Source organism: Colletotrichum paranaense (assembly GCF_030867605.1).
Source record: "Colletotrichum paranaense strain IMI 384185 chromosome Unknown Scaffold_4.1, whole genome shotgun sequence".
Lineage (NCBI taxonomy): Eukaryota > Fungi > Ascomycota > Sordariomycetes > Glomerellales > Glomerellaceae > Colletotrichum > Colletotrichum paranaense.
The window spans coordinates 1072048-1092369 of NW_026848962.1; the positions used below are offsets into that span (position 1 = coordinate 1072048).

Here is a 20322-nt window from a genome sequence, read left to right on the forward strand (position 1 = left end):
TCCCTCCTGCCGGCGTACTCGCGGGCACGGCGATGTGGAGACGCAAGTCTTCTCTTTCTCATCTCTCGCCCACCTCGGGCCGCCTACTGGCTCAGCGAACGGGCTATTTGAGTTATCACCACTGTCACAGCCATGTCGCGACTGAAGAAGAATCCCAGTGGCGCACGGCCAACATGGCCGATCCGGCCATGTCTTTGCAAAAGCTTGACTTTCAATCAGATGTATGCTGCGTCCGATCAGGGCACCCCGGCTTTGACTCAACTTTAGACCAAGATAATGACAGGATCTGTGAGGCGCGCTTCGCTTTCCTCACCCACCCACTGGCGGCTTTTGTCTTTCCCACTTTTTTAAGGGAATCGTCCCTTATCCTTATTCGGAATGCCACAGTTCCGCTGTATCGATTCTTTTCTCCCATCTCTGCGGCCAACAGTTTGTCATCTCGCGGCAATGGTGAGGTTTCGTGGAAACAGCACTAGACATGGGGAACTGGCAGTTGTTTCGCTTGTTTGCCTTTCCCCCGTTACCTGTAGCTTAACGGTCCTTCCCGTTGCGGGGGGTCTTGGCGTCTTGGAGGTATGCACTTGTATTTCCCCTTACTCGATCATTGTAAGATCTACTGTGCAGGTTAGCGCGGGGCCATTGAGATCATCTATAAGACAGGCCAGTATGACGAACTACCTCCTCAGCTCGCTACGGGCGCATTCTCAGCTGTCAACACGACTCAGCGCTTTACGATTCAGCTGTCTCGTAAGATCCCCACTTACATGCGGCGGCGGCATGGCGGATGTGGCCTCCCTCCTTTGCCCCAAAGTCGCATGCAAGTCATTTTCAACGAAACGACTCGCCATGCGTAATGCTGCTTGGGACGAAGAAGCAGGCCTTTCTCTTTTACCCGTGAAACCTCTTACTTTCCTGCCCGCTCCTATGTCCATCCACTCAATTTCCCCGCGCCCCTCCAACTGCGACGAATCGGGAAGTGGTTGTGCCGGTGATGGGATCGTCCCAGGAGCAACGTCCGTCCATGGGACTTCCTCATTCCATCTTCCTTATCTGTCAGTATGTGAAGGCCAGGCCAGACTATTTTGTCGGACTGGTTCGTTGGAAAGAGCTGGATTTGGGACGATGGCGACGAAACATTCCCAGTTCCATTCCACTTTGCCGACAAAGCGCGACCGTGACAGACGCGATGTATATCGCAAGCATCTGCAACTTATCACCTTGTCGAGAAGAGTGAATAAGACAGGAAAGCCGTTTTTCCCGCACTATCTGGCAGCCACTCATGCACAGCTGCGCTCTCATCAGATGAATCAGCTGTTACTCACTCTCAATAGTACAGAAGCCGCTAAGCAACGACCGTGCTTGAGTTGCGTCCTGCAGATTCTTCCCGACCCTCTAGATGTCGGTTTCCTTGTTCATGTCTCATATCAGCTGCTACAGCTGAAGAAATAGCACGGCATCCGTGACCACTCGACTTCAATGTTCTTTGGGGCTGCTGTACATCTCGGAATGGTTATTAACCCAGAGACTAGAACGAATAGACTTCTGCAGAGCTGGCTCATCAGCCTCAAGCGCCGATGATCGTGCATACTTGGCACAGCTTGGCCATGGCTTATCCTTAAACCCGTCGGCTGCAGCCCTTCATTCTTTACAGCCCCGCCTTTTCGTCGTCGGAGTATGAATCGAGGGCGTTGAAGCTTGAATCTCGGCTGGCAAATCAAAGCTTGCATTCAGCTCCTCCCGTCGGCACCCTTTTGGAGCCCCATCGACGCAGCAAAACAGTGATCGTCGTGATGAAGCAGAATCTAATATTCAGTGGGGATGCACTGTTGATTTATTACACTTCGTAATCGGACTTGGCGCACATGTGCTTGTCATAGATACGACGTTCGACTCGATGAAACAGGACGCAAATCGCTACAAGTAAGTCACGAATAACGAGCACCCCAGCGATTGTGTGCTTCCGAGTCGAGTATGAAGAGAAGGGCACGTAGAAGGGAAGAATGAGCTTGGCAGTTTAGAGGTCTAGGACTACAGATAGGCGGATGCATGGTGGTCAATGTACGGCTAGGCTCGATTGTCGATAATGACTTCTTCCGAAGGCCTGTTACAGACCAACTCTTGAAGGTAATACAGATGAACAAGGCTTTACTAAGACCGTGGCCCTAACTATCTTAAGATCTCACCATAATGACATGACCAGATGAACTAGACTCGCCATAGCAGTCGTCTTGTAGTGGCCTGGTTACTTCAGCAGAGACGCACCCGGCTTACTACAATAATACGAGACAAAAGATCTATAGAATTAGAAACTGTTGCATGCAGGCCGCAACGTTAAACCAGGGTTCCACGCTTTCGAGGTCAATACTCCCCGACTTTTAAGATTTGCCCCTGAAGCAAAAGCTAGTACCTTCCCGCAAAGGCTGAGCAAATCAACGACAACCAATGGGCCGTATTTGAGACTGTGGAGCGTGATGCAGAGAACTCGGTGTCAATAGTTGACGTGTAGTCCGCAGCGGCCAGCCTCGCTGCTGCGCGTGGACGGCAGACCGGCACGGGGCGAAAGCATGCCGCAGCCCTGAGATGTTCTTGCACGATACGCATAGCTTGATTTAGGATTGTGGGCATATACTAGGCAATTCCAATTGATTAGAGCAAACCAACAGCAGTCATGAACCATTTTCCGCTTCTGCTCCTCAACGAACCAGGAGTATAAATGAAGGTTTCGTAAAACCCACGTTAGGCTAGGCTGGCGTTACCTGCAAAACTTGTCACATGGTCTAATGGCCTCCATTGACGAGGGCTTGCCGTTCCACCCGCAACTTACGAACCGGGCGACAACTTGACGTCAGCTGAGCCCTCTGAGAATGTTGTTGGTCGTGGTGGCTTGATAGAAGACAGCTCCCATTGGTGGCCTGCCTGAATAAGAGTTGACTAGTGGGTTGATTGGGCTGATTATCAACTGCGACCCCAATGGCGAGCAGGGGATCATCGCTCGATCCGTCCGAGGCGTGACTAACATTACATGGCTGTGCCTCTCGCGTCCGCTGCGCCATGCCAGCCAACACTAGCAGAAATACCCTTAAAACATACCAATTTTCGAATAACTACCTCAGACAATCCCCGCGATCGAAGAGTGGCCAGTGTCATCCGCCTCCAACAGAACAAGCCAGCTACCTTAATACTTAGACTCGGAACGAGACTTCGATTCTCATCTGAATACATCAAATACTATCAGCAAACTCAATCATCCTAGAACGCCAGATCGTCCTACCATTATCACAACTTTACCCGACATGGGGTTGTTTGGAAAATCAACACCAGCCGAGGGCGCCGGCTCTGACGAGCCCAAAAAGTCTCTCTATCAACGCTACCAAGACAAGAAGAGCGGCCGCGACACCCAGATTTCAGACGAGGATCTCAAGAGGTACACCGGCAAGACTAAGGATGAGATCAACGACTGGGCCAAAGACCGTCCTGGCGTCGCAGGGAACCGGGCTGCAGGGACACTCACGGCGGGACCCGCTTCCGGCTTTGGAGGCGTGGCGACAGCAGGTGGCTTTGGTGGATGGGGAACAGATGCTGGATCGGATCCAAAGCATCCGCCACCGCAGAAGGAGCGGAAGGAGATCGATGACTCCGAGTAGTTGCATTAAGGGAGGGTCGTGATAGTTGCGAGAACGAGAAGTTATTCTTAGAAATGCCAAGCATCTTCAGTTCAAAGAAGAGATACGGGTTTACAACGAGAAGATTTGAAGGATCAGGGCGGTTGAAGACAAGCCTATCAACGGGCCGGGACGGCGGAAACATTCGTTCATCCGGAAAAGTTTTATGAGGTGTCTCATAAGATGATGTAGCCAAATTCTAATTGTCCTGTGTGGTTACAATGAACAAGCTATTGGGATTCTGCTTGAAAGCTTCATGTATCTGTCGCCTCGTGCAGAGTTGAGGCAGCCTTCATCTTTTGAATCATCAGAGACGCCTTCCCAGACTCAACTTCGGCAACATGCGGTCAGGTCAGTAATGACACGAGGCAACCTGTTGAATACGCATGGATCTATGGTCGATCAGGTCCGCTTTCTTATTGATTTCTTGGGGAGCCCCCAATCTCAAAGCCAAACGTAAGGAGGCTTTTATGCGCAGCCTGCAGCCATCGGATATTTTATCCGCTTTCTTGGCAGGCACATATCACTTAACGCTTATCTACACATCGTTGGGGATCTGTTGTTCACATAATCGGAGTACTGTGCTCAATTTCCCAGCTGGTGTCTTCGAGGAAAGTGCTACGTGCCAGTCAACCCCAAATTAACTCAAGACTTGACTTAGAAAACTTACATCTACTAGCCTAATGTATGACGTTGACTCGTAAACGAAGTTCGGTGTAGTATAGAAACCTGGCAGTGAAACACAATGGATAGAAGGGCTGAACCGGACATTTGTCCGTCAAATTGTCTTTCTGATCGTCAATTTACTTCACACTTTCGATCATTCTGGACCATGAGCGATTTGATATGCCGCGATATAATTTCGTTCCCGTAGACATAGCGTCATGTTTATTCGATGACCAAGCCATCAGAAACGAGTAGATATTTGAGTTTGGGCAGCACCTAAGTCGATTATCTCGCTGGAAGATAAGTGATGTTTGGCCTTATGATTGCATAAGGCACACCCTAGTGAATTGACTTGATTCAATTTTGTGGAATTGTATTCTTGTTGAACTTTTGATATAGTACTGGCTATTAGGTAGACGCGCGTGGAAGATTCTCCAACCGTCATCGGAGATGCAAAAGACATCGGAAGTGACAACCAATCACACATGGCTCCAGTCACTAATCTCTGCGTCTCTAAGGAAAGTCAGTTCGCATCTTGAGAATGCCGTCTATCATAGAACTGCCAGAAGCCCAGCCAGCGTAAGTCTCGGCAGAACTCGTGACACTGATGGAGAGGGCACCCCAGATCCATCGGTTTCCATTGCCATCGAGTTCCCAGTGAGGGCCACCGGACTGGCCTCCCATGGTATCTGTGTCAGTGTAAAAGGGGCCAGTTGAGTCGCAGTCAAAGGTTCTCTTGGAGTGAACCGTGATGTCGGTCTGTCGGTAGGGACGGTTACCACCGTCCTTGTCACCAGGGTAGCCCATGTGGAAGAACTGAGGCTTGTCAAACATGTTGCGATCAGGCACCTTCGCTCCGAAATAACCGAGTTGATCACCGAGGCGCTGGTCGAGAGCATAGACTACCCAGTCACCCTTGGTTTCACAAGGGGAAAAGGGTTCTTGACCATAGGTGAAGAGACCGTTGGTGATTTGGGCAGAGCCAAAGCGGGCTCCATTGTCGAAGCCGGGGTAGAAAGATCCCGGGATAGGAGGATCGGGGTTGCAGTGCTTGGCAGAGAGGATGTGACGAGGGCCGATTAAGGCAGCGGAACAGAATACTCCGTTAGACCACTGAAGCTTTCCGACGGAGTGGAAAGGGTAATTGGGGTCAGTCCAGAGGTGACGGTTATCTACGCCGACGATGAAGCGCTTGGTGACCTCCTCGAGGGCGGCACCAGAAGGTGTGAAAGGAGATGCCTCGGTAATATTGCCGGTGATTTCCGCGGCGTCAACAATAGCAATCTTGGGAACTGGAGCATCGGCTGGAACACGGCGAGCAGCAGCGGCGTCGAAGCCGATTGGGTGATTGATTTCTGCTTGCTCGGTTTGCCTAGTGTCTAGAGGAGCTGCTGGGCTAGCTTGGATGGCAGAGCAGAAGGTGAGGACGGCTGCAGCCGCAGACTTTGTGAAGTGAACCATGTTGGAATAAATTGATTTCGCAGGTGCAGACTCTGATTCCGACAAGTCGAAGCTGTTGATGGACTGGTGCTAGTCAAGACATGGCAGGTATCTGCTCTTTTATAGAGTTCTCATGAACCGTAGCAGCGAGCTTAGAGTTCTAGGCAAGCGATGGCATGTTTCTCGTAAGGTGCACGAAAATGCTAGCTTCCGAACAGGGAATATTCGAAGGCTACAGCCAAGACGTAATCGGTAGCCCTTTGCGATATTCCAAGTCTACTGTGCCGCTTTCAAGCAATGCCAATGCTACAATCGAGCCTAGATTGAGCTCTGAATGAGGCTACGTCTTTCGAAGATCCATGAATGAAACGACTGGTTCTGGCGCATCTTATGCCAAGCTCGTTCAAAGTAATCTAACATCTGATTAGGCTGTCAAATATGGGACTTTGGATCAATAATGAGACCCTAAATGCTGTCCCAGCTGAGGATGATGATCCTTCGGGATTATCCGCTCACGGTGTGCACCAATTCTTTCTTCAGGGTCCATGAAGCGGGGAAGGTGGTACAGTCAAACTAGGATTGACATCCAATGGCCTGCTTTATGCGGTGAGATTACGTTCTCGTTACTCGGCTCTCATTTCACGGAAAGGCGAGTTTCGCATGTTGATTTAGGACTGTGTCTCAATGAATCAACTACACAACATAGAACCTACATTCATCACCAGTCTTGCGTTCATCATGAAGATGGCCCTTCCCTAATGAGCATCTTTCACTAAACTGCCACCCGAGACCAGAAATTATGTTACCGGGGCTTACTTGCGGATATGCTATCGAATCCTATTCGGGTTCCATGGTAGGGCAAGTCTGACAAAGATTGGATATGCAAATTCGATTGGGTGCGGTTCACTTACATGATAATAATACATCTTGACAAGCATGAGATTCACATGGCACGATTCTACTTATCATAGAAGGCATGAGTGCAACTTTGATTCAAGGCTTCGGAAGGATCACGTAGAAATGAAAGTTCGGACGTCACCTGCCTTTTTGAGAAGCAGCGTTGTAACCGCTGATGGTTGTCTTCGCAGACCTCTACTAAGCTGACAACTAAGCTGACAATCATTCAACCTGGTTAACGAAACTGGCCCATGGAAAGCGAGAGCCAAGAGGCAGGGTAGCTCTCGAAATTCCTTTCGCCCCCTCTCTGAGTGGAATCTCTCGGTTGCCAGTACCTTGAAGTTGTTTGTGCTGACTGCATGTTAGATAAGTGAAATTCGTTCAAGTGAGCCAATTATCGCAGTAGTTAGTCAAGGGGCAAGCCTTCTAGTCACTTGCTGCCTCGAACTAAAGTCTTGGCCGAGTCCTTCAAGAACCAATATTCGATCCCAGCCTGTGTGTGATTTCGAAGGTCTGCGACTGCGACTGCAGTCTGCTTTACTGACTTGCGAAACTTGAGAGGCTTCACGACAATATGACTTATAATTGCTATATCTTATGCCCTATTCGATTCGTGCATTTAACGTCAGATTAAGGATGCGGGGGTTTAAAAGCGGCTTCTCAGTCTGTCTGCTAATACTTTACAGACTAGAGCTTTTACCTTTTCGTATTAAAAAACAGTAGCTTCAGCTCCTTTCTTATGACGGATTGCAGATGACTACATGTGAAGTTACTTTCCTTGTAACTCACGCTGAAGAAGCTGTCATCATGTTTCATGTCAAACTGCCGTAAAGTCGAATCTCAATCAAGTCAAATATGGACATTACTGCCCCGCACCAACTTCCACGTTACCCTGTCGCGCCACGATGGTAGTGAACTATTTCCAAAGCTTTCTTACGGTCTGAATCGTTTGAAAAGACTGACTCAGTGCTCTCACTACTCTTCTGACGGTCACTTTTGTATTCATTGGCTTAGATGACTCCAACGCTAGTGGCCAACTGAAAATCGTCGTGCTCATTCTCCGTGAAGTAACACAGACATTGGTAGCGTCACACGTTCAGCTTTCACTCATATTTGAGTAAAACAAAGCTGCATATGTATTCGCGGTTACGGCTTGACAGGAGGCCCCTGAGATGCTGCGATACATGCAACAGATGGCGGAAACCGGCGGGCGAAAGTTGGGGCCCAAGGCTTCAGATGTCGCCCCAAGCTCCGACCTCATTTTAGCCTACTTTTTGATCTTCAAAGGAGTTCCCTACTCGAATCTCATCAAAGCATCGAGGCATTGATTTTGTAAGTCGATGTTTTACAGTAACCCGTTTGAAGATGAAGATGCTATCTTGGGCTCTCGCTGCTATCTTTAGAGGCTTTGAGTCTTTGTCATCTTTCCAATGCTACAGTTATCCAAACATAGTTAAAGACAAATTGTAAATGGAATCAGGTGTTATCTATTCACAAACACGGAGCCTGGTCAAATACCAGCTAATCGACGCTTAGCTTCTAGTAGAGATTAGCCTGCTCACGCGTATGACACTTCGAGGAAACCGAGTGTTTATAGAAATGACTTCAGAGTTGCCTTCATCGCTCTTGATACAAAGGTGAGTTCCTTTTCTCCTCCTGGATTCATTAATGAGAGAGTGGTAACGCTGACACTTGATCGGCTTTTGGAATTGATGAGTAAGTCCAATAATATAGCTTGTTCAAGGACATCAACTTAACAACTTTCCACAACAATCTGAGACCAAGTCATGTAAGCCAATTAATTTACAGGGAAAGAAAGTAAATGTGGCGATTTCAAGCCACGTCGTTCATCCCAAAAGGAGCGATTCTTTATGAGTCCGAACGGCTTTTTCGGTCAGTGCGCGAAGTGTTAATCCATCGACTGATGTGCCTTTTCGCGGATGCCTGGCTAATGCGACCCGTCAGCATGAGTGCGCCGTAAATAGGCAGAAAAGGATTCGGGTCACAGCAGGCATCCGTCTGACCTTGAGGCAGGATTACCTCGCTGCTGGACAGTCCAGTGCAAGAAAGTTCGGAGATTATAGAGGACGTTCCTTATTACAGGTCCTATTGGGGTACAGGATGCGACAACTCATACCCACCCTTGACAGAGACATTGGTAGATGGTAATACTGCGCCGCTGACGCGGCAGGGATAATAATACATAAAGCGTAATTTCCAGATCTGATTCACTTTCAGATTCATTAGGGACATCAAGAACAGACGCCGGCTCATTTTCCATGGCTTATGAGAGTCTAGCGCATTATATGCCGTGAGTCCCTCGCGACGTAATTTGGAAGCGGATGAGGGTATGAGATGGATCACCTTGAGAGCCAGAACCTTGCCCTGCTTTGTCTCACCGCGGCACGGTGGTGTGTGAGAGTCGATGCATGGTGCAATAAGACTTTTAACGATAGTAACTAGTCTCATCGGTTCCTCTAAATTTGCAAGACTTTCACTTGAGAAGAAAAGGGGGGTTGTGATCAGCGGTGAGGTGCAGCTACGTTCGAGAAGTGAGAGATGAGTGGGGTGATAAACGAGCGTGTGAGGTAAGATGACCCTAACGAATGCGGTAGCGATCTGAAACAGATAGTAGATTGCCTGCCTTGTAATGGCCAGAGAGTATGCCAGAAAACCACACATTCTGTGAGCGTTCAGTGCATCGAAGATTTGGAGGTACAGGGCTGGACTGGGCTGAAGGTCTGAACAACAAGGCCGTTCTCAATGAACTGATGCCAATAGATGGCAGCACGGCGAGGGTGCGCACGGGGCTTTCCACCCTAACGGATCAGAATAAGCAATGGCAGTAGCGCTGGAAATGTTCCATGTTCCTCAGAAATGGCCTCACAGTTTGGCCGGGAAGAGAGGTCTGGTCTCAGCTGCAAGGCACAGCAAGCTTTGTTCCTGCAGTCAGCTTAATCCCCTGTCGTTGCCAAGTGGTGATGGGCCGTTCCCCTCTTGGCAAGTTGGCAACAGGCCAGAGTCACTTGTCTAGATGAGAAGGCGGGTTCGGAGAAGCGTGAAGCAGTAAACGCGGGGGAGTGCGGCCGGCGCATTGTCAATTTGCGCTGTTTTCCTACGGCAGGTTTTTGCCGGAGCAACAGTGCAAAGTGCATGTGTTGTCGGTCCTGCCCCGACTTGCTCTTGGGAGCACACGTGCGTTGATCGCTGGTGGCTGGAAGAAGTTGGGTATGGCCCATGCCAACTGCACACGCTGAGCAGTGAGAATAGAGGATGGGAAGAGGCGACAATTGCCGATGCAGTTCCCTTTCCTCAGTGGTAAGGCTGATGAAACCAATCATATCCATGGCAATGCTACGCTGCTTTGTACGGGCTGAGAGCCTAGTGTCTTGCCCTTGCCTGGGAGGTACACAAGCTTCGGGACTGGTTCGGTGTCGGAAACGACCTAGCTGTGAGTGCGCTTTTCCGCGTTCCCTTACCGAACCCCAGTCCACAGGTCACAAGCTGTGTCAGTAGGATATCAATACGAGTACGGAGTACAGGTTGACCTATTCATAAGATGCTGTAACTGGCTCCACCTCAATCTGCCGTGGGACAAACCACTTGGAGGTATATGTTGTCAATTGAAGCTTGAAGGTCACTTACTACCCAACTGTGCTCCCCACGCTGTAGAGAGCAACGAAATCGAAGAGACCGGGGGTGGGCCGGCGGCCAGGGCGGACTGCGGGGGCCAACTCCGGAGACCCTCACGGCTCACGGCACAGCAGGAGGATGAGGCACTGCAGAAATGGGAAATAGACCATATGCAGAGACGGTCACAGAAGAGGCCGAGGGGCCTTTGATCGAGCATGACAAAAACAATGCGCAAAAAAAGAAGCAATGGAAGAAGCCGCTAATCCATGGCTCGTCTCGACTCCAGCCGGAGCTAGTAGGAACGGAGCAACCAAGGGCAACAAACGAGACTGAGACCAGCCACGCCGTCGCCACCCTAAGCTCCTCTAAGCTTTTCCTGATCCAAGTGCGATGTCAATTAGAAAGTCGCTCAGTCTCCCTTGCCCCCCTTGGTGCTCGGGAGTTGCTCACATTGCACCATTGGTACCACGCACAGCACATCGCAATGCGGTGTTCTCGGGGAACAGAGAGCTACTCTGCGCGTATTCTGGCGCATCAACGCAACGCAGCGCAACGTAATACCACGCCCCAATGGCGGCTGTGAACAAGACCCTGATGCGATAATAGGCGACAGCGATGATGGCTGATGTTGTTGGCCAATCACGCAGATTGCGTCCCTTGCATCAATCCCCTTCCGTAGGACCCCAATGCGCCAAGATTCGCACCCCGTCACACCTCTCGAGAAGAAAATTGCCGGACGACTTAGCCAGGTTCCCCCTCAAACCCCAATTGAGCACTGCGTATCCAAAGCACACCATATTTAACGAATTAAGGCGCATTGGGTCGGGCCTGCGCCTCAGCCGCCGCCTCCCATCTCTTGGGAGAAGACCGGGAGAAGTCAGTTATTGCTGACCGCCTCCAAAGTCCCTCCTTTCTCCAAGCCCCCAAAATGTCTGCCTACGGCTATCCCAAAAGGTACAAGTTTGTGGGTTAAAAAAGGAACCCGAGGATCTGCTGCCAAGTGCCTCGGGCGTAGACCGCGGGGGACTGTAATCTTGACATCCAGCCAGTTGGGATTTGCCAATGCTCGTATTGTCGCCTTTTGACCAGTTCATGCCCATTTCGAGTCAGGGGGTCACCTCGCAAATGTGTTTGAAGACCGAGGTCAAGCCTCAGAGTCCAAAAGCCCTGACTAAGAGTTCGAACACGATCTTCTTGGCTCTAATTTCTTCTTCGTCTGAGTCCTTTGTGATGATCACACCGACAACCGCTGTTCTTTCACTTCATGTTTGTTTGCCAACAGCATCCCCGCAAAACGGCCCCTACCTTACCCGTGTAGATGTGGTCATGGCGCAGCGCATCGACCCTTTGGCCGCTTTTGGTACACGCCGTCTCTCTTGCGACATCAAGCCGCAGCCCGTAGTCTCCCTCTACCTCACGAACAGGCACCCAACCTTGCCAGTCGCAAAAAAGATCGCGCTCTTACAGTCATCCACGCCATTCCCCTTGCTTCTTCTTGTCTGGATAGGTGCGAGCTTAGCGTTCAGAATGTCCTGCCTCCTCCATCTCGCCCGAGAACCCGGCCGCGGCCGTTGGGGGCGCGGCACACGGACGGGACGCCCGCTTGGGATCACCTCTTGCCCAGCCTTCTCCACGCGACGCTTGACGGGTTAGGCCAGCACTCTCATTTCCTTTAATCCCCGATGCTTCTCGTATATGAGAAGCCCTAAGGATTCTTCTTTTAGTACACGGAAACGTGGGTTCAGATATAAATGCAGCCATCCCACACATTTCGAAGTCGAGCTCGTAATAGCTCATCTGGTCGATCGTCTCACTGTCATTCGCTTTAACCACACCATCAAACCGCAAAGATGCTTGTTAGAGTACACTCTCTTTCTCTCCTCGCAGCATTTTTGGCCTGTGGCGACCTAGCAGCGGCTATCCCCCTCGAGTCAACGCCTGCTCTCAACACCCGAGACCTGCCCCGCCCGCGCTTCGGAAATGTCCCATACGGCGTTGATATCACTCGTTGCACAGTCAATGGCAAACTCGCCCTCAGCTTCGACGATGGTCCCGGAGAATACACAAGCCAGGTTCTTGACACGTTGGAGAAGAACGGCAACATTAAGGCAACATTCTTCCTCGTTGGCACGAACGGGAACAACGGCATCGCCAGTGGAACTTACACCTCCGTCCTGAAGCGGATGTTGAGCGCTGGCCACCAGCTCGGTAGTCACTCATGGAGTCACAAGGACTTCAACACAATTTCTAAGGACCAACAAATCCAAGAGGTTCTCCAGAACGAGGAAGTCTTTGCCAAGACCCTCGGCCTCATTCCCACCTACTTCCGCCCTCCTTATACTCATTGCGATGGCCAGTGTATATCTACACTCAACGACTTCGCGTACCACGTTGTATGTTGCACTTGCAGTAATGTAGCTCTAATGTTCCTCCAACTGACGTTCATGCGTAGACCGATTACAACCTTGACACCAAGGACTGGGTAGACAATGGTGTCAACTCGAAGGCTACCTTCTCAGGTGCCATCAATGGCGCCAGCCCCGCTAGTTCCTCCTTCATCAGCTTGGCCCACGATATCCACACATTCACCGTCAACGGCTTCGTCCAGTTCATGATTGACACGGCGAGGGAGAAGGGCTTCGAGTTCACGACTATTGGTGACTGCCTCGGCGACCCGGCCTCGAACTGGTACCGCGACCCTAAGACTGGCGAGCCGTGGAGCGGAGTCAAGGAAGAGCCCAAGCCCACTACGACCAGCAAGGAGATAATCATTCCCACCACGACGTCGACTCCTATCTCTAGCACGACGTCCCCTCCGGAGACCAAGACGCTCACGACAAAGTCTGAGTCGGAGACCGCCAAGCACTCCATCACCGTCAAGAGCGCTTCCGAGACTGAGGAACCAGAGATTGAGACTGCTACGCCTACTGCCACTGGCACCGGCGTCAAGCCTTCTACTGCGTCTAGAACCGTTGACGGTGGTGCCCACATTGGCATTCCGGTGACTCCTACCGGCACGACCGCTGCTGTGAGACCTACCAGCACCAATACTGTCGTTGAGGTCAACGCCGCTGGCCGTGCTGTCTTCTCTGCCGGTGGTGCCATCGCCGGTGCGATTGCTTGGGCCTTGATGGTTTGATAGTCGCATAAAGCACCCTGACCATACAGACTCGCCATGGGAAGAGGACTATAAGCTTCGTGTAATACTTTGGATAATCCCTAATCTGGACATCGCTAGGACGATCGGTCGTTTGAGAATGGGATGGAGTTAAGACGAGTACATGATACCACGCCATTGATGGAGTCGAGTTATAGTGTACTACATATTGCTGTATAGATGCGATCGCGAGACGATCTCGACATAAATACAAAAGCTTCGTTGATACTCCGTGTCAATTGCTTGAGAGGACACGAGTTGGTTCATTATGTAAGATCTTCGTGAAGCAGCACCAGATGATCAGGCATTTCAAGATCATCCACCCTGAAGACCATGTTCCCTCCATAAGAAGCGTACTTTAGTAGTGAAGGATATTCCATGCATCTCGTCACTGTGAGTGCTATGATATTGTCGTGCACATGCAGGCCGTCTGAAACTACCTCTTTTGTGGCCTTCGACGAAATTAAGTATTCGTTGCAATGTTACTAGAACTTGATTGCTGGGGCTGCATAAAGTATACGTCTGAATTCCAAGAACCCCGATAAACAGAAGCGTGCAAAGTATGGCTACAGAGAATAGTACAATGCGCTTCCAACGCGTCCTAAGGGGAGGTTAAGTGACCCTCCATCAACGAAAGCCCTCATAGTCTTAATAATATCGATCTCTTCGTTCAGCATTCAGAATAAACACGAGGCATCCAACCTGCGTCACCCCGCCAATTCCCCCATTGCTACCAGCGGGTCAAAGCATCAGTGGATTTCCCAAGCAACGAATTGTGGCGGAGACCTGAAGAGAAGGACTTACAATGCTTCCAGTCAGCTAACATAATGTCATCACAAGACGGTCCACCGGGACCAAGTGACCGCTGAATATCTTGGAAACCTTAGGAGGTGCGGCATCCGACCTTCCAGTTGACCTTGAAGTCCAAGTAAACCCCATATCTATCCTTGTAGCGCCATCGCCAGGTATGAAGGGGGTGATCTTGTACATCGTCTACGAGAGTGATGGTATCGCGTGCAATATCCGAGTCGCAGAATTGTTCTACGCCCTTATCGACGCCGTCGTGGTGCACATCCCGGTTGCGCTTGTACTCTTTGTAGGAAGGGTTATTGCATTCAATGAGGAAGACCTTGAAGGGTGTTTCATCTCCTCGAGGCTGGACCGGCGTGGAAGTCGGGCTTCTTGAGTCCGGCAGTTGGGTTTGTGGCCGAAGATTGCCTGAACTCTCTGGTGAGAGAAAGGGTGTGACTGTTGGCGGTAAGAGGTTTAGAGGCGATTTTGTGAGATAATTGAGAGTTGATGGGTGTCCGATTGAGGAAGATGATGTTGAGCTGGAGTTTGGGGCTAATTTGGTCCATGAATTTGAGGTCTTGAATTCGTGCATGACAACAGCATGGCTTGCGATGGCATAAAATACAAGCGACTGAAGAATTAAGTGAGCTAGCATGATCATGGGCTTTAGTGGAGGGTCAAAACAGAAGAATTCATATCGAACACAAGTTTTCGGAAGAACGCCTCCTAGTCTCCCCGCAAACCTAGGAAATAGGCTCTATATACGGAACGCTCTTTGAGTACTTTAAGGACGGAAGATTTGCTCGTGGGCTTGTAAGTCAATTGCCGAAGTCTCAAGCTTGTTCACTGCTCTGCCATACGCACCGTCCATGTTCTACAAGACCATTCTTCGGGAATTCCTTGCCGCGTTTGTAAGGCTCTTCTACAAAGCACTTCTCTTGCATTTCGTGAAACCCCAACACCTTACTTGCAAAATTGAATGCAAAATTAAAATATTATTCTCGATGTGTAACACAAACTCCAACCTAATACTCTAGTACCTCAGTGGTATCTATCGTGCAAGGAACTTCCCATTCTTCGAGGGTCCAGCCTCTCCCTCGACCTCCGGACGCTTGAGATCTTCCTCTGACAGCTGCTTCCAAGCCTCATGGACGTCGGCGAAACCTTCCAGGTGCTTCTTGAACGAGTCTTAGCACATGAAGTCAGGTAGCATCCAGTAATGCGAAAACACCTGATGGTTATCTTCAACAATGAACAGTCCGGGAATGGTCCGCATGACGATGCTGCAAAGAGGACAACACAGTTTGGAGATCCCAATGTACTTATCTATACGCGACTTAGTTGCTTGAATTCCGTTCTTGGGCTGTCTCTGCAGTGTGTAGTCGTCAAGAATTTGCATTTCACAGTGCGTCAGTCTCAACGGGGATCCATGTGTGGTAGGGACCTCTGGGCTCAAGGGGCTGCGATGGGATGGAACTAGACGCTGATGTTTATCGGAAGACACTTTTGGCGATGTTCTAGCAAGAACTTGAAAATGGTCTTCAGATTGATCAATGGCTCGGCAATAACTCTCAGGGATCGATTCATTTGTGACCAGGGGGTTAATAGCGTCTTCCTCCGTAATTTGATCGGTATGTTCCCGCGCCCGTTTGAGGGGGTTAGCTTTCCTTTGTCCGTCACTCCTCTGCAGCGGCTTTTTCGCTGTCTGGGGTTTTACTAGCTAATTGAGTACTTAAAGTGAGTCTTTGCCAGGATGCTGGTCGGCTACACTGTGCGAAGCGAGAAATTTCAAGAGGCTTTGCAAGCCTTGGTTGGCATTAAATCCTGACCTCATGCTGAACACGGACGACAACGTGCTTCAGAGCCAATGATTCAACATTGGCTAGCGATGTGTTGCCGTTCATCAAGTCTTTCAAGGTCTCCATGAACTCAATGTCTTCCTCGGTCAAACCATGATTCCTCGCTAGCCTAAAGTTGATGGTCCGCACTTTTTGAAGCTCATCTTCGTCGACATCACAGCCAACTGCGCCCACGTGTTTAGTAAACCTAGCTTTTGACCCCGCTGGTGGTCTGGAGAAAGTAACCTAGAGCTTTCTGCGTTGAATTGATGTCTTTCGTGTCGTCACCGAACTCATGCGTGCTGATGAATGCTGTTATTGGGAGGGACCTGGTAACATCCTACAACAACTCAAATCCCTTTCAGATGATGTCTAATATCTTGAGTAAGTCTTCGATTCCCTCACTTTTGAAATAGTCCAAGTTCCCGAGTACAGACTTGAATTTTATGTCTTTATCCTTGATTTCCAAGGCTCCTTCATTATCACGTTTTGTAGTACCACTCTGTGGCGTCGGCGGATACAAGATGTAGAGATCTCCATGATAAATTGGCCCTGACTGTGAAGCGTGTGGTATGGTATCTTGCGGTATCATGATGGGGTTGAAATGCGCGGGATAGACTAATGTTGTAATTGTTGCCTGTGCTGCAATCTCATCCTCATCTCGAATAATGTCTCATCTCGCCTTATGTAAGAATCTAGAGAGGACCTCGGAAGGTGCTTCAGACATCTCGATTGATCTGAATCAATGCAGAGTCATGTGTCAAAAGTGACCAGCGATTTGCCTCGTTTTCTTGCCCGGTAGTCTGGAAGCCACGATTCTCGCTCAAAGTTTCATATGGAACGACAGAGCTTCAATCTAATACTCTTCCTAACACAGCAAGATATATGTGACATTTCAGATTTACATAAGGCTATAGAGGAATGACAATGAAGTTGTTCTTGATTGCAAGATTACTCTGAGGCTTTTAACCTTTGCCACACACGAACGCTAACGTAGATACTCCATAGAGCCATTCAGCTGAGATACGTGAAGGCTGAGTTGATTAGTCTCTCCATCAGACGTGCAACATCATGGCTTGATAGAATCAATGGCTATACTTTACTGTACCGATGCAGTTGGACGATGTCTTTCGTTCATTCATAATGTTGACACTAATTCAAAGATTCGCTAAGCCTATCATACAGAAGTGAAGATATATGCGAAAAGAAAAGTGCCCTCGAGAGACAAAATCTTGTACGGATAAATATGGGATATGATGACTCAGCAGTGATAGATGAATGAAGTCTATATATGACATTATGGGTATAACTAATACAGATGACCGCCCAAAGCCCAACCCGCTATCGTTAACAGAGCACATTGAGAAGTTGCCTCCCCATTAAACATAAGAGATCTGATACTGCAATGTAGAGCCCGATGTCTCCGTAGGCCTGATCAGTAGATTGGCCGATATCCGTCAACGGTCCTTCAAGCAGGCTGCTGACAATTGGCTCTTGCGCCTAGCGAAAATGTGTTTCACATGCTGCCCACGCTCTGTGCCCTCTCTTTCTCAATTGTATCGATCGAAAGCGGCCTTCCATTGACCTTCTTCACTCCCGAGTGACCTTCCATCTCCACAACGACCGTTGTTACTGTCTCCATCTGGATGCCTTCCATCTGCCCAGCTCGTCTCCTTAGAGACTCCTGGCTGATGCTCCGATGTGCTCCACTGCGACGACGATCTCGCTTCATGTCACCCGCACCACGTCCCCGGCGGAATAGCTTCCAGAGCCAGCCACCGGTACCCTCATCCGCAGACAGGTTGTTAGGTGCACTTCCAGCGCCCTGTACCCACACCATGTTGCCGTAACGCCGGTTAGCCGGTGTTCGCATGAAGGCGAAGGTCTCGATACCTGTCTCTTCGAAGTCTGGGGAGGCATTGAAGATAATGACATGACGAGTGGTGGAAAATAGCAGAACATCAAGCCAGCCGTTGGATGCAATCATTGCACCGGCGAGGCAGAAGTAATCCAAGGAAACAGACTTTCCAGCCATTGTGATGACACGACCTAACGCCAAAGGTGCCGTACACAGGATGTAAATTATGGGATAGATGAGGAAAGCAGGGTGATGTCCGGCGTTGCTTGGATTGGACGCCGATGCAGCTTCGCCATGGGAGCTCTTTGGTGGCCCAGACTGGGACATTGTGTGGGCGTGGCTGAGTTTACGACCACGGTTGCTCTGGGAGGCAGAAGACGTTGTGTTGTTGGAAGAGGAGGGTAGTTGAAGTGATGGGTCGGTGCGTCGGATGTGGTTGAAGATGAGTATGTAGAGGATCGCAGTGATGAAGAAGGAAACGAACATCCACAGGTAGTGAAGATAAAGACGCATCGCCTCATATCGGACATTCACCCAGCACTATGATGAAGTTAGCTCGAGCTGATATGTAGACACAATGACAAAAAGTTACCCATGCAGCGGCACGGACGTAGAGGCCACCGTTGTCGGCTCCATTGTTGGTGATGATGACGCCGGCTATGGCCAAGGCGTAGATGAAGAACCAAACAGAGCCGATCATGCACCAAAATGCCCAAGTCGGGAGCTTATAATCTCTGACAACCGACAAATAGGTGTGTATGGCAATCGTGGTGATAAAAGCGCTGGAAGCCAAATCGCCTGTCGAGATGAACCAGCCCTGCGCCCAGCATGTCGTGCTCTCTACGATGATTCCACCCTTGTTGAGCCATGCCGCATTGAGCAAGAAAGCAAGAGCTTGCTGAATATCGGCCAGCAGCAGGTTGTAGATGAGCATCAGGAACTGGTTGGGTGCGTCCCTTTTGACTTTGCGCTTCTTGTTGCCAGGGTACATCGTCTCCGGAAGACCCATCTCTTCGGCCAGGGCGGCATCCGCATTCGGCTCATCAGCCATGCGCTGTGGCCGGTCCGGGCCCGGTGCAAGATACCATGTTATCAGCCGATAGGTCAAGACTAAGAAGAGTGCTGTTGTTGTGATGAACGAAAGGAAGCCGAAGAAAGAAACGGCAGTTAGGCCCCGTTGTAGAACTTCGGGAAGTGGCGTCAATGTTTGACTGTTCGGGTCCAGTTCCATGGCGGGCGGTCAACGGCGACGGAGCAGCCAGGTGGCGTTTCGGGATAGAACGGGGTGGGTGGTTCGGGTCGCCGTTAGACGACTTGTCTTTACCGAGCTGTCATCCAAGCTTTTGGCGCAACGCCCTCTCCGATGGCAATCCTTTGTTGGTGAGTATGCCGGCTGACGCAGAGGTCGACGGTTTCGTGCAAAAGACGTTGTAGAAGTGGCTGCAAGCCAGATCATAAATGACCTTGGTCTCTAGAGATGGGCCAGACCAGACGGCGGAGCCAAGGTCAGTCATGGAGGCCCTGTCCCTGGCATAATCCTTAGCTTGAATGGAATCAACACGACCCAACTTGTGAGGGGCGGTTATTCAGCATTCGAGTGACTAGGGGATGGGGATCATGTCGGTAAAGACTACTTCCGTATGAGCGAACAAATCGAGGAAGATAGGAATTCAAGTGTTAGCCGGAGTTCCACCTCCCCTAAATGGAAGTATGACCGGGATGCTGGGTCCCTCTCTCAACGTAGATTGACAACCTGGAGATTTGAGGCAAGGGCTCAAGGGATGATTTGCGCGCCCATTCATCTGGATCTGGGGAAAGAAGATTTGTGAGCGATTCACAATTAGCGGTATGTTATGATCGACAGCCAATTGCTCTAAACTTTCCACGACATCGTACCAAGAGCCGTAATCACCAATAACTCTAGGTACAAGACAACGCGCTTCCCTTGGAAGTTCAACGAATGCAGCAAAGATGTGTGTCTTGTTGCACTCAAGTGGCCGCAGTAGCCTCGACTCTTTGACTACTTCATTTCACTAAGGACGAGCCTGTCAGAAAAAAAGTCAAGACAGGGGCTCAATGGGCGAGAAGGGAAGGGCTGCCACGAGGTCTGGCTGAGCTAGAACTTGACGAACTCATGCTAAATCGCTAGACCAAACCTTAGCTGGATACGATGAAGCCCGTTGATTGGTGCTTTTCCGACACAATCAGGGGTGGGATCCTTCTTGGAACCACCGGCATGATCACCGAAATGGGTTGCACGAAATGCTAGCTTTCATTCGGGTGTCCCTGCGTTGAGTAGACAAGTTAGGCTTCTGCAGTGGCACGATTATTGTAAGCTAGAATCTCGTTTGTGGAGTTGCTCATTGCATCTCTTGTCTC

The 20322-nt window shown here is 50.0% G+C and overlaps 7 protein-coding genes across 7 annotated transcripts; 2 read left to right on the forward strand and 5 right to left on the reverse strand.

The window, feature by feature from the left end:
- Positions 1-1077: 1077 nt before the first annotated feature.
- CPAR01_05334 (uncharacterized protein) lies at positions 1078-1203 on the reverse strand (the record flags this gene model as incomplete). The annotated part of the gene is made up of 1 exon (XM_060489613.1): positions 1078-1203. One exon carries the CDS (start codon positions 1201-1203, stop codon positions 1078-1080), a length of 126 nt encoding a protein of 41 aa, XP_060351079.1.
- A 2090-nt stretch (positions 1204-3293) lies between these two features.
- Positions 3294-3644, forward strand: CPAR01_05335 (uncharacterized protein; the record flags this gene model as incomplete). Its single annotated transcript, XM_060489614.1, has 1 exon — positions 3294-3644. The coding sequence occupies one exon, from the start codon at positions 3294-3296 to the stop codon at positions 3642-3644; it is 351 nt and encodes a 116-aa protein (XP_060351080.1).
- A 1197-nt stretch (positions 3645-4841) lies between these two features.
- CPAR01_05336 (uncharacterized protein) lies at positions 4842-5789 on the reverse strand (the record flags this gene model as incomplete). The annotated part of the gene is made up of 1 exon (XM_060489615.1): positions 4842-5789. One exon carries the CDS (start codon positions 5787-5789, stop codon positions 4842-4844), a length of 948 nt encoding a protein of 315 aa, XP_060351081.1.
- Positions 5790-9619: 3830 nt separating this feature from the next.
- On the reverse strand, positions 9620-10515 carry CPAR01_05337 (uncharacterized protein; the record flags this gene model as incomplete). The annotated part of the gene is made up of 3 exons (XM_060489616.1): positions 9620-10110; positions 10145-10213; positions 10311-10515. 3 exons carry the CDS (start codon positions 10513-10515, stop codon positions 9620-9622), a joined length of 765 nt encoding a protein of 254 aa, XP_060351082.1.
- Positions 10516-12148: 1633 nt separating this feature from the next.
- CPAR01_05338 (chitin deacetylase) lies at positions 12149-13437 on the forward strand (the record flags this gene model as incomplete). The annotated part of the gene is made up of 2 exons (XM_060489617.1): positions 12149-12691; positions 12751-13437. 2 exons carry the CDS (start codon positions 12149-12151, stop codon positions 13435-13437), a joined length of 1230 nt encoding a protein of 409 aa, XP_060351083.1.
- Positions 13438-14338: 901 nt separating this feature from the next.
- Positions 14339-14839, reverse strand: CPAR01_05339 (uncharacterized protein; the record flags this gene model as incomplete). The annotated part of the gene is made up of 1 exon (XM_060489618.1): positions 14339-14839. One exon carries the CDS (start codon positions 14837-14839, stop codon positions 14339-14341), a length of 501 nt encoding a protein of 166 aa, XP_060351084.1.
- A 2762-nt stretch (positions 14840-17601) lies between these two features.
- On the reverse strand, positions 17602-19174 carry CPAR01_05340 (uncharacterized protein; the record flags this gene model as incomplete). The annotated part of the gene is made up of 2 exons (XM_060489619.1): positions 17602-18483; positions 18536-19174. The coding sequence occupies 2 exons, from the start codon at positions 19172-19174 to the stop codon at positions 17602-17604; spliced, it is 1521 nt and encodes a 506-aa protein (XP_060351085.1).
- Between the last annotated feature and the right edge of the window lie 1148 nt (positions 19175-20322).